The sequence below is a fragment of the Onychostruthus taczanowskii genome, unplaced genomic scaffold, assembly GCF_017590055.1.
Source record: "Onychostruthus taczanowskii isolate IOZ18803 unplaced genomic scaffold, ASM1759005v1 scaffold5, whole genome shotgun sequence".
NCBI classification, from domain to species: Eukaryota; Metazoa; Chordata; class Aves; order Passeriformes; family Passeridae; genus Onychostruthus; species Onychostruthus taczanowskii.
This window is the reverse complement of record NW_024502568.1, coordinates 12,276,691-12,293,319: the sequence shown is the minus strand read 5'-3', so window position 1 is coordinate 12,293,319 and position 16,629 is coordinate 12,276,691. Positions and strand designations below refer to the sequence as shown.

The following is a 16,629-nucleotide window of genomic DNA, read 5'->3' as shown; positions in this document are numbered from 1 at the left end:
AGAAAGTGCTTTATCCAAAAATCATCAAGATTAGAAGATTCAAGAAGGGAAAACATCACTGTCTACAAATTTTATACCTCATTTATGAGACCAAATGAAATATCACAACTATCTATACAATCATACACATGTAGTAGCATAGATAAAGTTTAACCTCATTTAAGTGTAATTAATTGTTAAGCAGGTAAGAACAAAGATTTAGCCCACATTTTTCAACATAGCTGTAAGAATTTAGACCACAAAAGAATAAGGTGATTCTATGTTTCAATATTTACTGAAGATTTTAAGCGTGCCACAGGTTTAATGATGAAACTACTGATTCTAATAGAGACAATTTTGCTCCTTTGAGGGGAGGCTCAGATTGGATATTAGGAAACATTTATTTACAGTGAAGGTGGTCAAACAGTGGAACAGACTTCCTTGCAAGTGCCTCAACCTCATCACTGTACAAGAAATTATTATTTATTTGGACAATACTCTTAATAATATGGTTTAACCTTTGGTCAGCCCTGAAGTGGTCAGGCTGAATAATTCTTTGTAGGATCCTTTCTACTGAAATATTCTACTCAATTCTATTCTAATATGCCACCATAAGGAAATTTTACCTTTCTGCAGCCTAGTGCTGTAATTCCTTTAATTTTTGTTAGGAGAAAGAAATAAATTTTTTTTCTTCAACATAAAAAAGTCAAGGATATAAAATGGGTATTTAAATTGCATATACAGGAGAAAGGGGAGGAGTGATTGTACATCAAAGTTCTCAACTTATTCTGAAAGATAAAGCTACTACAATAATCTTAAAGTTATTCATACCTCTCTCCGTCGAGAAGCCCAACAGGTTTGTTTGATTTTCCAAACGACAGCAGCTACCAGCAGTAAGGATAAGAAACAACTGCAATTACAAAAGAAAAAAAAAATAAGAATTGTAACTTCTGAAAAGCTTATGTCTTTAGGGTATCACAGGTAACAAAAAGGCATTCTAGCATGGAAAAATAAACCCCAAAAATTGGGGAAAACAAAACTCTACCAGAATTACGGAGTCAACCATCCACTTTCAAAGTCAAAAGCAAATGCACATCACTTGCTCTGGTTTTCTCCTGGAAATGTTCCCATTAGAATGGGATAAGCTTCAATACAACCCTCCACATACCCACAACAGTCTCAACAAATATGCACTGCCTGGCCCACGTTCAGTAGATGGAAAAAGAGGATGAAGTATAGCAAAAAAAAAAAAAAAATTATAGCAATTTATATTTCTTTCACTTTGTAAATTCTGAGTAATTTCCTGGGATGCAGGCAGGGTAACCACACAAGGAATATAATTAGTTTGAGGAGCTGGGTTTGCACAGTGACAATAGGCCTGTGTTATCTTATTGAGTATTTCCATGGGTAATTGCCCAGGGAAAACATCTCCAAGGACATCACCACATTACAGTTCCAAAGACACAACAGAAGAAGAAAAAAAAAGAAAATTAAACACCTGCAGTGCACAATCAGAGCATACACCTTCTCTCATGTTTCAGTATCTTTGTATTGTAACATTTAATCCATAAAGTATTTTAGTAGAAAGATCATTGAACTCAACCACTTTTAGTGCGTTTCTGGATATTGAAAAAAGGCTTCTCAAGTTGGCACTTGTAATTACTCAGAAGATCTTTCAAATTTTTAGACAGTTTTTTAATATAAGTATCTGGATTTACTAATTGTGTGAAGAACTTTCATACCATGTTAGCTCTTCTACCATACAAAGTGGTTTCAATTAATCTAGTACCAACTACTGAATTAACTACTAGTCATCTATTACATTTTTCTTTTCTGCCAAAAAAGCTTCAAAATAAATTCTTTAATACAGGGAATAGGAAGATTTCTGGAAGTAGAATAGTTCAGAGTAGTGTGCATAGGTGTAAAGTAACACCAATGTCTTCCTTTAAAAGCAAGTACAAGTGACTGTAAATTCACAATTGGTTGTCTAGAGAATAGCAGGACTAAAAAAACCCCACTGACCACCAGAATAAATTCAGTTTTGCAGCAACATCTTTAAGGTTTTTAAATCAAGAAGGACTTATAAATAATATTTCCCAGAAATGTTTCCCCTCCTCTACACTGCACTGTCCAGCTGGTACCTGGAACAGATGTTTTAGGGCAGCATCAGGGAACTGATGTGCTGCTAGGGATTGGGATGCTGTGCATGAGCTAAGGGAAAGCCATCTCACTCTTCTCCTCCTCTACAGTCCTTCCAAAATCCACTAAATTAGAGAAACAACAGCAACTCTGTTTGCAATTTTTAGCTCAGTGCTCCTGGAATTTAGAAAAGGTTAATACATGCAAGGGAGCTGGACATAAGAAATTAAGAGAGCCTTGCACTGTGTGACTGATTTATTATGGCCAGCAAGAGAATCTCTGCCCTTAGAAAATTCTGTCCTTCATATTTTTTAATTTCTTGAACAGTTTTCTTAAGTTAGCAGAATAAAAAATATTCAGCGTTCTGGCTGAAAGACTTCAGACAAATGGATTCTGTGCTCTGTACGTCAGTGGAGTGGGTCACACTGAATTTTCTTGTCATCAGTCAAAACATCAACTGCTTGCAAAGCTAAAATCAGAAATTAAACAATTATAAACAATTGGAAGTTACAACATTGATAATGTGACTTTTGTATAATCTTGGCAAGTAAATACTCTATTTTTTCCTCTTTTTTTTTTTTTTTAAGAGGGTGGTTTCTCGGGGGGTGAATCAAAATTCGTGCTAAAGAATGAAAGAAAGAGATGAAAAGGAAAGAGATGGAAAGAGAAGGAAGAAAGAGATGGAAAATAGATTTTATGAAATTAACCTAGTTCCAAGATGTGGTGAGATAACATCCTTGCTTTATGTAGGGCAATAAAAATTAAAGCTGACTGCAAAGGATCTCACAATACAGAGTGACTTGGCAATAAAATAAGAGAATGAAATTCAGTGACAATGAACTGAAGGCAATGTGCACAAGAAAAAAACAAAACACCACAACTAGCTACAAATGCACAATGATAGGTTCTAAATTAGCAATTACCACTCAAGAGAATGATCTTGAAGTCATTGCAGATAGTTCTTTGAACATATCAACTGAATGTTTAGTAGCAGTCAAAACAGAAAATAGAATGTTGAAAGAGATTAGAAAAGGAATAAAGAACAAACCAGAAAGCATTGGGATGTCAGTGCATAAATCTATAGTGTGCCTGTACCTTGAAGCAACCATCACCTTATCGCTAAAAATCTAAGCTGAATTTAAAAGGTATAAAAGAAAGCAGGCAGCTTGGTCAGGGGACTGAAATGGTAGAAGAAGTAAGTTCTCTTTGGCTTTGAAACAATAGGGATTTGAAGAGAGACATGATAAAGACATTAACATCACAGGCAAAAGAATGTAAAAAACCAGCAGAACGGGTGTAGGTGGATGCTCTCCAGTCCCCCATTAAACTTCTTATCTCCTCCTTGTGACAGAGATATAAAAACAGAAAGTCCAGTGCAAATTAAATGAATTAAAAATTGGCCATCGGGAAAAAAAAAAAAAAAAAAAAAAAAAAAAAAAAAAAAAAAAAAAAGAAACTGTCAGCAGAGGACCAACATCAAAAAAGGGAACTTCTAGATGGGTTACAAAGCTCCCATCAGATCCACTTACTTTTGATGGGACAAATATATAATAGCTGAGAGGTCTATGCATGACACGAAGACAAAAGTGGTAAATAATGGTTAATGGCACAGAGGTAAAGAGATTGTACAATGGTCAACTTTAAGATTTTTTTTTAATATACAATCATTGCTAAGTTGTATTTATGAGAACAAGGAAGTCACACATCATTTACATTGCAAAGGATTTATTTTTCCCTTGGAATGAAGCAGTTCCCAAACCAGCTTAGAGACCAGTGTGAATGACAATTTAGTATGAATTACTGCTGGGATGCTGAAATAGAAGGAGTTAAAACAACCTCAAATACTCAGATGCACAGTAGTAAGCAGCACTTGAGAGATAAATTTATCACTCTACAAGGTACTGCCCAAACAGATACTATCAGACTTGTTCCTAAAGCTCTGCCATTGGCATTTTCTGAAAGGAGATTGGAAAACATGGAAAGAATGCAGAGAAAAATCACAAAAAGTATTCAAAATTTGGACAAAATCTTTTGCTGGCAGTGACTTTACAAATAAATCATTTCACTTTTGGAAAAGATCAAGTGGCAACTTGCCTGCAGTTTATCCACAAGATCATAGATTATGTCCACCATGTCTGACTCTCCAATTGAGACTGAGTGACGTCCAAATCAACAGATATTTGGATAAATGCCTTTGCAAAGCACATGGGTTATGAAATGATAACCCCAAGTACAGAGTGAATGACTTTCTGCACTTAACACTGTAAATCTTCCCAATAAGACAATTGCCATACTAAGACACTGTTAAAACCACAGCAGTTCAAGCATTACCAAAGTTTTGTGCTCTCCAGAGCAAAGAAATAAAGTGCCAGAAGACAAGAATACAGCTTTGCACAGTTTTCCCTTCAAACCACGTGGAACAAAACAGGAGGAAACACTAAAGAAGCATGCTTGAAAATGAGCAAACCATCACCAGCACTCTGGATTACAGGTTGGTTGGAAGTTATTGCCCTAGCTTGATTTTGGAGACAATAAACAATTGGAAAACCAATGAACTGCAGAGGAAGAAGCCTTGAACACAGTTTGTGTCCAGCACAGCAGAGGAAAGTGGTCAAGGAAAGGTTGCAAGAAAACACCAGGGCTAGCAGGGAGGTCTGGGCTATGCAGATGCTCTGCCCAGAAGGCTCTGGGTAATATGAAAACAGAAATAGTGATTTAATAGAACAAAGAGAAGGGAAATTGCAAGGAATAATTACTGCCTGCATATCTATTTTTGCAAGCTACAGAGTAAATTTTTTACTTTCACAGGTCACATTCAGGCAAATTTAGTGCAGACCTGGCTGAGGAAATGAAAGTGTTTTCCATTACTCAGAAATTAGTTTCTCTGTGTTTCTTTAGGCAGCAAAATAAAAAGTGTTAGGGGAATTAGTGGATGTGTTTCTGCTTGGCATGGGCAAACTGAAATAAAATGTGTAGATATCCTTAAATTTAAATGGCATGGATAAATAGAGGGGGAAATCTGTGAAATGTAATGATCAGCATGTTTAGACTAGATGAATTAATGACACATTTATGCCTTAAGCTCTATGAGTGCATTATAAATACACTACAGAATTCCTTTTTTTCATTATGTATTAATGCCTATAAGTTACATATTGTATCAAAGTAATACTTTAGTTAAAGTGAAATAATTTACTTATTTTTGCAGGGATGAACTGTTTCATGAACTAAATATTTTAAGAATCAATACTGTAAATAGAAGGTAAACAAAACAAAATGTGCCATCCTTTGTTGTTTCTTTTTTTCATTCTCTGATCATTTAACATACAAAGAGAATAACTGTTGTTACTTATGACAGTAATTTGCACAATAATTCAAAATAAATTTCCACAAACCGAGGAAAGCAAACACTTTTACAAAACTTTAACTTGCATCTAGTATACTTTTAAGTCTACTAAAATGAAAAATGTCGTGAGATTGTACTTTGAGCACCTATCACATTTACTCTTCTTACAGGACAAGGCGATGCAGCAGCCCACAGCTGAGCGTGGGGCCGCATCCCTGGCTGGGCTCACCCTGGGAGCAGCACAGCTGGGCCAGCACAGGGTGTCAAGACTGCTCTTCCAACTGCCATCCTCCTGTCCCCATGCTCCAACACGTGACAGACCCATCCTTGTGTCCCAAGGAGAACTCCTGCACTGCTGGCTTAGTGTGGATCTGGAATGGGCTTTTGAACCAACCCCTGAATGCCCCCGTGGAGCAGCCCTGGAGCTCAGTTAGAAGATGTGCAATGTTCACTCCAGAGCTAAAGGGGCTGTCAGTCCATGGAACTAAACTACAGCTAGTTCCAAGAAAAAAAAAATGCATTCAGTGTGGATGTCAGGTCCTCAGCACCACCTTGCCCAAGGGACGATCTGTCTGTGCACACTGCTCACCAGCAGAGACAGAAGCTCCCAAAATTCCTTTCAAGTTTGTTAGGGGCATAGCAGTCTCATTTACTGCCCACATATACCCATATTTGCACATATTTTAAAGGCTTCTCCCAAGTCTTTTTTTCAACACAGGAGTTGGGCCATCAAGGCAATTATTGCTCAATCACTTGAGTCTTGCTGTGCTGAGACAATAATTAAATATCCCTCAGTATCTGTAACCTCCTGCATGTTGATCTGTCTTTGACAAGGGCACAAAAATGTACAGTTCCCTAATTATCAATCTAAAGAGTGACCCCACACTCCATTGTTTCTCTTCTAGTATCAACATGAACTACAGTTTAACATATTCAGTAAAAGAAACTGATGACAAAGAAACTTTTTAATGTGGATATATGCAAAGAAAACAAGTCTCATACCTAAGTTAATATTTTCAAGGTAGTACTGCAAAAGTTTCCCAACAGGTCGCATTAATTGTTTTTCTAAGAACTGCTTTCCTAACACATTATTTACTATCTCTTTATTGGCAAATAGAGCCCATTTTAATTGATATTTTATAAAGCAAGCACAATTCTAAAATAAAAATAATTGAACAATTATTTTTCTAACACCATGACTTCAAATAGCAATTATTGTCACAGCAATTGATTTCTTTCATTGTACTTGACAAGAACATTGTGTTTATGATTATGATGTGCTGGGTTCAGCCATCCTTGTGTTAACTGGTATACACATGACAAGCAGCTCCAAAGATTTCAACAGAATTATCTGAAGCACAAAGCATTGTAAACATAATATTAGAAGTCTGATGTGTATGACAGCAGTATATTTTTTTAATGATTAATTAAATTGCTATGAATAAGAAAGTTTTATAAACATCATTATAAGTAGGACTATTTCAGTGATTAGCACTTTAGAATGATTCTGGGAATGAAGTGTTTCAATTCCAAATTAAAATGTGTGAAGATTTAGGGAACAGTAATCTTGGCTAACAAGGAAGTAGGATATGCAAATTCTAGTTCATGGTAGCGCAGTGTGTGGGGTCAGGGAAATAAATCCTGGCTGTGGAGCCAAGACATTTCAGCTAGGAGTGCTGAATTCCTGCTCAGGGAGAGGCACAGCCAGTGAAAGGCATTGCCAACAAAACCAGCATCACCCTCCAGGTGATTCAGGAATGTCCTTTTTCTATTCCTGCTTGTCATGACAACACCACCAGCACCAGCAGCTCCCACACTCCATTTTCTGGAACTGATAAGCCAAGAGCTGCAATCTTTCATTCTTCAGCTACAAAATGTCATTGTTGCACAGCCTTAAATATGACAGGGCTTTTTCCATCAGCCTAGATCTATATTCCATTCTTGTCCCTCACAGCTTCTTTCTGAATTAAAGGAACTCAAGGAAAATGTGAATTCTGTAATCCAAAAGCCACACAAGGTTCAGGCACTCAGTTCTTGCTTTCCAAACTGCAAACTTAAAGAAATGCCTGAATATGAGATAAAGTATCTACGATGGTATTTAAAACTCAAAGTATTACCAAAAATCATTTAAATGCAAATTTGTATTTATTTGTGTCTCAAATGGAATTCACACAAGTTAAGCAACAAGTTTCAAGTTCATTTGAAACTAATTACATGGATAATTCTTCTTATCCAGATGACTGATTAAAATGTTATTTTTTGATGCAGTCCTGAAAATCCATATATCCCCATAAATAACTCTTGCTTAAAGTGTCTCATGAAAGTCATATAACTTCCCTTAAAATTCTCTTCTCACACGTCCACAACTACCAAACTTATACAAAACAGATTAAGAGTTAATAAGAGATATATATTTGCTTTCTAATCTGGTCCTTCCAGACTCAACACTGTATTTGGTAAGAATGCATGGAAAAGAATATCCACATTAGATTTGTTTTACTTTGTCATGGTTAAAAACATGATACTACAAAAAGAATGCTGCAAGTCTCCAGAGCAGCACATTAAAAATTACTATTAGAAATATCATTAAAATAACTTTATTGAGTCAAAAGAGTAAAATTAAGTAAAATTACAAACTAAAACTTCAATAATGGTATAAATAAAGATTCACAATTTAAGCTCTGAATGCATAATAGGAAACAGGGAGAATGGAGTATCAATGGTGTCAACAGCATTTTATATGAGTAAAAGTATTTTAAAGGGCAGTTTAAAGTAAACAGTTGCAATGAAATCTAAATATAATATATACTAATTTTTAAGTCAGAATAGCTACTATTTTTGTGCTTAATAATTTATTAATATATATTCAATACAGAAAACCAACTAATCCTTCCTCTCCCAAAGCATAAACTCTCCTGTAACAGTTTAAAATCATCTCTGACAACTGCCTCTGCAAAGCCTGGGTTCATTGGTCTTTCCTGTGCAATGAAACATCAAAAAATCTTCCTGAAAGTAAAGATGAAATCAATGTTTGAACAGGGAATTTGTAATTAGCAGAAAAATTATTATGAAAAAAAGTATTGGCAATTTTTTTTATTATGTACATGTGCCACAATGTCATCGAGGATGGAGGGGAGCATTAAATTACTTTATTCAATAAAATAATTAATAAAAAGTAACTATTAAAAAAGCACACACATATTTTTCAGATTTCTATTTTCCTACATACCTAATTCATGCATACATCCACAAAGCTGTGGGTTTATGTAAAATATACCACAAGCTGCTATAGCGAAGTATGAATGAATGATCAATTATACAAACAGCCTTTATATTCAAGTGAAAAGGCAAAATGGATGCAGTGTACATCAAAATGCTACTGAGAGACCAACATTCCCATTTAATCTGCCAATCCAATATCAGATTAAAGTGAACCATGTAAAATGACTCTGAAATATTACACAATAAAGGTCTAGATGTGAAATTTTACCCTCTGTAGTTCTTCCTCTCACCTCTTTGAGGCAACAAATAAAAAAGATTTACAACCAAAATGATTTAATCATATGTAAAATGAAATTAATCTGCACTGAATAAATAGAATATCACACCCATGAAGCGTGATTATGTTTCTTTGGTTATGGAAAATACTTTAATATTTTGTATAATCTTATGTGTTTGCCCTTCATGGGTGAAATACTCCATATTTCTCTCAATAAGTGATTTGCATGTAAAAAATAAAATACATATATTTGTCCACTGAAATTCTGGACAAATCATGAAATACAGAATTTAGTATTTTCTGCAGTAACTTTCCAGAATAATTAGAAATTGCATATATTGTTTCTATTACAAAATAGTTGTGCTTTCACTTCTGCTTTTTTGCAGTGATTTATGCTAATTTAGGATTTAAAATTAAGGGGCAGGGGGTTGGAGGAGAGGAAGAAAGAGTCATTTATTCTAATTACTATCAGCTAGTGAATTTAGGGAAGAAGAATTGTCACCAATGCTAAATTTCAGCCTTCCAAACCAAGAGATTCACATTATTTCAAGAAAATTTTTTCAATATTTTTTCAATATTTTCACCCATTGTTATTTTTCACTGCTCTCTCCAGTACAGCTATTATTCTTCAATAATGCATCAGATAAATATAAAATATGCTTAAAAAGTCACCATACCATGTCAGCATTGTTTAGCATAATAGACTGAAATATAATGAAGAAGTTTAACACATTCCAAACAAATTTTCCCTTCAATCTGTAACCTTTCCAATACTTTTTCCAAAGAGGCAAATACACTGAAATGAGTAGGTCTAAAATGTCATAACTTTCCTTATTAAAAGTCCTGTTAAAATTCAATTTTCCTGAGGACAGAGCAAGGATATTTAGATTTCCAGGCCAAAGAAGCATCATTCAAGAACACTAAAAATTCTGTAATTGTACTGGGTAAAGAATAAAAAGCCCCTGATTACCCTCAACCTGATATTAGAATTTCAGCTACTAAAGACTGCAAACATATTAGGAAAGAAATGTAATTTTCCAAGTGGTTAGTGTTTTCCTAAAATATCACCAAAAAATCATTGAAAACATAGAAGACCAACTATGATATAGAGCATGATTGAGCCACATATGAAGATTAAATTCAGATTAAAAAATTCAGATTAAAAAAATTAAATAGATTATACAACTAGGTTTTGCTGTGTAATTCTTAGTCTGGCTTTTGGAGTCCACAGTAGAATTTCTATAATTTTGCTTATTTTTGCAAAACATAGCCATCCCTACCTTGGATTCCAACAGATAATTTAGAAAGACCACAAAACCTCCCACATAAAATACTTCATTTAGTACCAAGAAACTTTACTGGAATATTTGCATTAATATTCCAATACAGAAGATTAATTCCTTTGATTTAGGATGTCTCTTCTAAAAGGGAATAATCAGATTTAATATTTTTCGTATGGAATTCACAGCATAGCACATGTTCTAGCACTGTCTTTCCTCTCTCTCTGATTTATTTCAGCTGAGCACAGAGACCTGGAATATTTCTGCCCTGCCATGAGGAGATTGTTCATTTCTTGGCTGTCACTCAGTGCCCAGCCCATCACACCGACCTGCCTGCAGAGACAGGGGCTTGACAAAGCTGCTTGTCATCTGCTGTAATGGACAATGACACCACTGCCTGAAGGAAAACACTAATGTTTTTACTTCCTTTATTTCTTGTTATTGTTTCCCTTCATCAGCTTTCACCCCACTTCACCGTATTCCTCACATCTGGGAGCAAACTCCTGAAGTTAACTTTGCAAGTGGTACATGTCATAAGAAGACTGAATTCCCTCTCTTTGGAATTAAAATGACAAAAGCAAAATTTCAAGTCCATTTATCACAGATGAAAACCTGTTCTAGTTCTTTTGCTTAAAGTATAGTGGACTGAAGTTTCATAAAAAAGTGACCAGGAAGGATTAAGCACTCTAGACGAAAAATTGCTGTGAGCCCTGATGCTGTTGAAATCTAAGAAAATAACTCACTAACTGGATTTAAGAAAATACATCACAAAACGTAGGAAATCAAAACATAAACACAGTACGAATCATCTGTGATGCGTCTTAGGATACAAAATCCAGTGTAGCTCTAGAAAGACACAGCCCTGAAAGGAGAAAACGCCAGAGCTTCAGGAGGCACAATGAACACCTCTCACTGTATTTGCTGCATAAAGGAAGTGAGACTTCCAAACTTTAACTGCACTGACTCTAAGGAATGAAGAAGCCCATACCTGTTTCATACACAGGCACACAGGCCATCTTCAGATATCTGAGCAAGTAATTTGTGTTTTGAGGAACAGTGTCTGTTGAAATCACAATATGGTGAGCACTCACACACACTTCCAAATTACTCAAAGGACAAACAGAAAGATGAAAACCAGGGAGAAAATAATGGAAAACAGTTCTGTTCACTGACAGATTAAGTGACTCATCCCTCATTTTGAAGAGCAACTGATCCAGTGGTGCTGGGGAATCTCCTTTGCCTGCAGGCCAATAACAAGTGGCTGCCTTCTCTGGCAATGTGAACACACTAAATAAGTCCAGAGTGATGACAAAGTTTCTGTGTGATTCAGAGAGCAGAAGACACAAAGCTACATTCAACAATTCAAAATAAACATTTAAAGAAAGGAAACCCAACTCAAATTGCCCTCCACAGTACAGACACGCTTTTCCCAGCGGAAGTCAAACAGCTCTGTGCTTCTAAGTGAGGTGAAAATTCTAATGCATCACTAAATAAAAATCAATTTTATTCTAGCCCCAAAAGTAAAATCCATTTTGCTATGATAACGTGATTATCATATTATTAAAAATATTCTAATTTTAATTTATATGAGCTCTGGATTTTCTGAGAATCCAGCCATGGTGGACGTGATCTGATCCTGACACACTGGTTTTTGCCTTTCTCATACAGATCAATATTTGATCTCATAAAGATAAGCACTCCAAAATCCAGCACTAATTTACCATCAATTAATTCCAATAGAAACAAAACATGAAGGCAGGGACACAGACCAAAGGATGCTGGTGAAGAGCAGGAGCTCTCCCATTGCAAACTCTCCCCCAGGGTTGTGGATTCAAGCACTGCAGCTCCCAGGAGTTCTGACACTGCTGAAATGCAGCCACCCCCTCCCACTGCAGGCAGCACACATGTGGACTTAATAAATCTGGTTCTTCAGCATCTGCTGCAATTCCTGCTGTAGCTCATGCTCATCTTTACCAAAATACTCATCCTCTCCTTCTGCAATAAGCACTGGGTATATTTTGAATATTGTTTTCTCTCATGCTGCTCACAGAAAGATTTAACAGTAAGAATTGTACCCCTGATCCTAAACGACCATAATTTTTCATGGATTTTCTTAAAGCACACACAACAGAAGGATTTTCAAACTTTCAAGGAGTTCATATTGTTTAATATTGCTCTATTTAATAAAACCTGGTGACTCTGTAATTTAGGACAGTATGGAGAAATGTTACAAAAGTGACTAAAATATTCTATTCAATCAGCTTCACCCAAAGTACCAGAGGCAAGAGAAGTAATAGCTCTAGATGCTCAGAGAACATGCATGATGAGTTAGTAGCTGGCATAATGCATTTGAAAAAGACTTAAAAAACATAGTTCTGGCACTTGCTTATCACTTCCTATCACAAGTATATTAACAGCCAACCTTTATCATCTGTACCAATTTCATGCTTGCCTGGCTCTTGATTATAAGATTTAACCACATTTCTTACCAGAACCTATGCTTCAGATTCTTAATACAAATAATTACTTGGGAATTGCTTGAGTACTGTTATAAATTCTGTTACATTGTTATAATTTTATTTAAAGGCAGGTATAAAAATCAAGTGTTTCTTAGCTCTCAATTTAGGATTAAGTCAAATCAAAGATAATAAAAATAAAAAATTATTGAACAATCAATATTCATGGCTGTTAGATATGATCTAAATAATATTTTCAGAAAAGAAAGCTACTTTATATACCCTTATGAAATGTCTAAAATGTCCTGGCACCTATTTAGCTAAATCCATATATTCATGTAAGACTTGAAAACATTGCAAATTTCTTTATCCCTTAGAGTTTGAAACAAAGTGCCATACTTTAGGAAATTATGGATTTTAGAAGTCCAGGTAATACAGAAATATACTTCCTTTAACTGTGCATACTGTATTTCTTCATTGTAAGAAAGATCATTCACATCTCCTGACTGTGAAATTTTCCAATGAGATCTGTACTTCTTCAAAGAAGGTGGAAAGAGAAAAAGTCACAGACTTCTCAATTTGTGTGGTGACTAAAAGTCTTCAAGGCACTGAGCACAGCAACACAGATGCCACACTCTCTAAAAGACAGTTTTGAATCTGTTACTACTCATACTGCATTTTTATTCTTAGAGAAAAGATCACTGAACCAGTAGCTGCAATAAAACCTTCCAGTAGAAAAAGAATGAAATTAAATAGGGTGGGGGTTTTTAACAATGCATATCATGGTCTGAAGCACTACAGTTTAAAGAATATTCTGCTTATTTTTTCACTATAACTTCTATTTATCTTTATCTTATCCTAGAACTTTTTTTGTTCTAGGATATACAATATCAGTATCTTGGTAGATCAAGCATTAATTGCAGAGCTAATCATACATTTTGTGCTTTATTATGTATATTTTTAAACAAATTCCTTACACAATAATTCTTTTAAAACAGTTCATTTTGATACAACAGGACAGTTCTAAAAATGCCTGGTTTGATGCTTCTGATTCAAGCTATAAAATATCCATTTCATCTTTCAGTCTGGAACACAAAACCTATAAAGGAACAGTTTTAAACTGTACTTTTGCCTGGTTGTTGAATACCTGTTATTGTCAAACAGGTCTATTTGCTGCTCTGGCCAGGCAGGGTGAACAGCATTTTGCCACAACCTCAGAAATAGAAATGTAATACTGGATGGGAGAAATGCAAAGGCAGGCTTATCAAAGCATGTTGAAATATGTTTTGTTATCAAGCACATTCAAATTGTCTTTAAACACAATTATTTTCTCCATCAACAATCTTTGTAAATATGGCCTGGGTTATTATTACTGTTACCACCATGATTTGCCACAGTCACAATACACACATTCCCATTCAGTAAACAAAACAAACCCCACAATCAAATCCAAACTCACAAAAGACAAGAAACAAACATACACTTATTAAAATTATTCTTTCAGGCTACAAACCATTGACATCCTACCTGTGTATTTACCCAGAACAAACTGCATGAGACAGACCATCACACTGGGAGAGACAATTCCATGTACCCATGCAGATGGCTGCACCACCCAAGAGCCTTTAGTTCACCTTTTCTAAGGCTGCATCAGGGCACAAAGCACCAGGACACTGCTCTTAGTTTACCTCTGCTGCTTGTGACAGGATCCCTCTGGTCTGTTGTACTTGGACAGACTTTGCTTTCTTCTATAGGAGTTTGTAATCTAAATGTCTGGATAATCATCATAAGTTTTAGAGCTTGCTGTCTCCCCATGAAAAAAAAGAGAACAAAACCCCAAAACACAAGGAAAAAAAAAACCAACAAAAAAACCCAAAAAAAAAAACCCAAACACCCATAACACCTTTAGGCAACTGACCTTTAGGCAATCCTCTGTTTGTGGTGAAAGAGGAGAAACAAGATATTTTATATCACCTACTAAACTCCTCCCCATTAGCCAATGCCTGGGTACAGAAAACTTCAGGTTCTGTTCATTTCTGTGCCCTTTTTGGCAACAGCAATAAAGAGAATTTGGACCATTCACAGTATTTAAGAGTCTGATTCTTTAGGTACACCTCAGAGCACCGTGATTAAAGTCAACAGAGAAGCCATAGTGTTAACTTGTGAAGTAAAGTCATGGCCTAAAAATACAGAAAAATGCAGGTCTGATGGACAGACCTGTCTGTCACTGTTCACATTTTGTGTACACTTCATGGTTATTGAGAAATATTTTCACAGCAAGATTTCAAAGCACTGTAACTAATGTATGTATATTCAAGTTTGTGACATTTTATAAGACAGCTGAACTTTTTAGAAGTCTTTCAGGGGAGTTTTGTTCACATTCTAGAATAGCTGTTCATTTGCAGTTGAAGCCCATTCCTGCATTGCTGCCATAACCTATCTCAGGCATCAGCTACTGCCTTTCACAATCAATCTCTGACACATGAAAGCATTAGTAGTGATGTGCTGCACTTTATTAAAAATAACAAGCTATTGAACAGAGCCATCATTTCAAATAATTCCATAGAAGTGTTTATAGAAAAACCACACATACGAATTAGAGTTTAGCTGGCTTTTCTTAATTACTGTAATATATGGTACAAACCCAGCTAATTTCATGAGGTGTGAGGACTGTACCACTGAATATATATACATAATATATATATAATACATATAATATATATAATACAAGATTCCAGCAGCTGCCTTTAATTGGACTGGACCCTCCACTGGTGCAAATCAGGGAACACAGTTTGAAGGCCTCCTTTCAGGCAGTTCTCAAGATTCAGAAGCTGGTTAAGATACTGGTTTGATGGTAAAGAGTCATCAGGACCTCAGCCAGAAGACAAAAAAAGCAATTTACCTGAAGAAGGTGACAAAGAACTGCACCAGATCCATGATGGTATTGTGCTGTGAGAAGGCAATCTGCAAATAAAACAGAAGTAAATTACAACATTTTCAGACTCAACAGCTCTTTTTAGGCGAGGGCTTTATGGCTCCATGGATGATTACTTTCAAGTGTAATTTCAGTCTAGTCTGCACACACCTGCACTTATGATAAAGTGAGATGAGCAACTGATTCCCATACCCTTGCTGGTATCAAAAACAAACAATGGAATATAATACTTTTACTGAAGTAAACTTAATATAAATATCCATTTACTATGAACGATAAAAATAATATGAAAAATATTAGGAATCATATTGTTATAAATTGTGTTGTTTAATAGTCTACTGTTTTGACCAACACCATCTTGCATGTTAATAGCACCACTGAAACAAGGTTTTAGAGAAGACAAACAACACATAGAGCTTAAAATTAATGCATTTAAAATATTTTAATTGTATAATATTAAAATTAATGCATATGTTAATTTAATTTTTATAAAAGATAAATCTGGTGCATAATAAAACAGTTTCAAAGCAAATTACTTTAAAGACAAAGTAATAAATATTCTTTTGGGCTACATTTTTACAGCCTCACCAGAACATGCATTAGTTCAGCTCCTTGCTGTAATTTTTGTGAATATTTAAGTATTATCTCTAAGACAGCATAGAGACATTCACACTTACACGCAATACAGGCTATAATTATTTCTGTAAGTAATTTTTGCTAATGTTAAGAACAGTATTTAATATTTATATCTACAAATATCCATGAGTCCCTGTCTTGCTCAGTTTTTCAGTCTATAATTATCGAACTATAGATACAGAGAATATTCTACTTTGAATTGTACAAAGTGTTTATCTAAGTATATTTACACTCTTTTCCAATAATTGTTGGGTTTAGAAATCCTGGTGCATCTACGATCTGATCTTGACTAGTAATTACACCAAATTACTCTGAATCCCTTTCATAGCTTACTTGTGAACTTTTGAAATGATAATTCA

The 16,629-nt window shown here is 35.2% G+C and overlaps 1 protein-coding gene across 3 annotated transcripts in view; it reads right to left on the bottom strand.

Annotated features, from left to right (window-relative positions):
* ATRNL1 (attractin like 1) overlaps nucleotides 1-16,629 on the bottom strand; it is a 431,595-nt gene that overhangs the window by 202,198 nt on the left and 212,768 nt on the right. For all 3 annotated transcript variants that reach the window (XM_041415479.1, XM_041415481.1, XM_041415480.1), the window contains exons 25-26: nucleotides 15,602-15,663; nucleotides 811-889 (exon numbers count right to left, since the gene is read on the bottom strand). In XM_041415479.1, coding sequence (XP_041271413.1) covers nucleotides 811-889; nucleotides 15,602-15,663 — 141 coding nt within the window. The remainder of the gene's footprint in view (nucleotides 1-810; nucleotides 890-15,601; nucleotides 15,664-16,629) is intronic.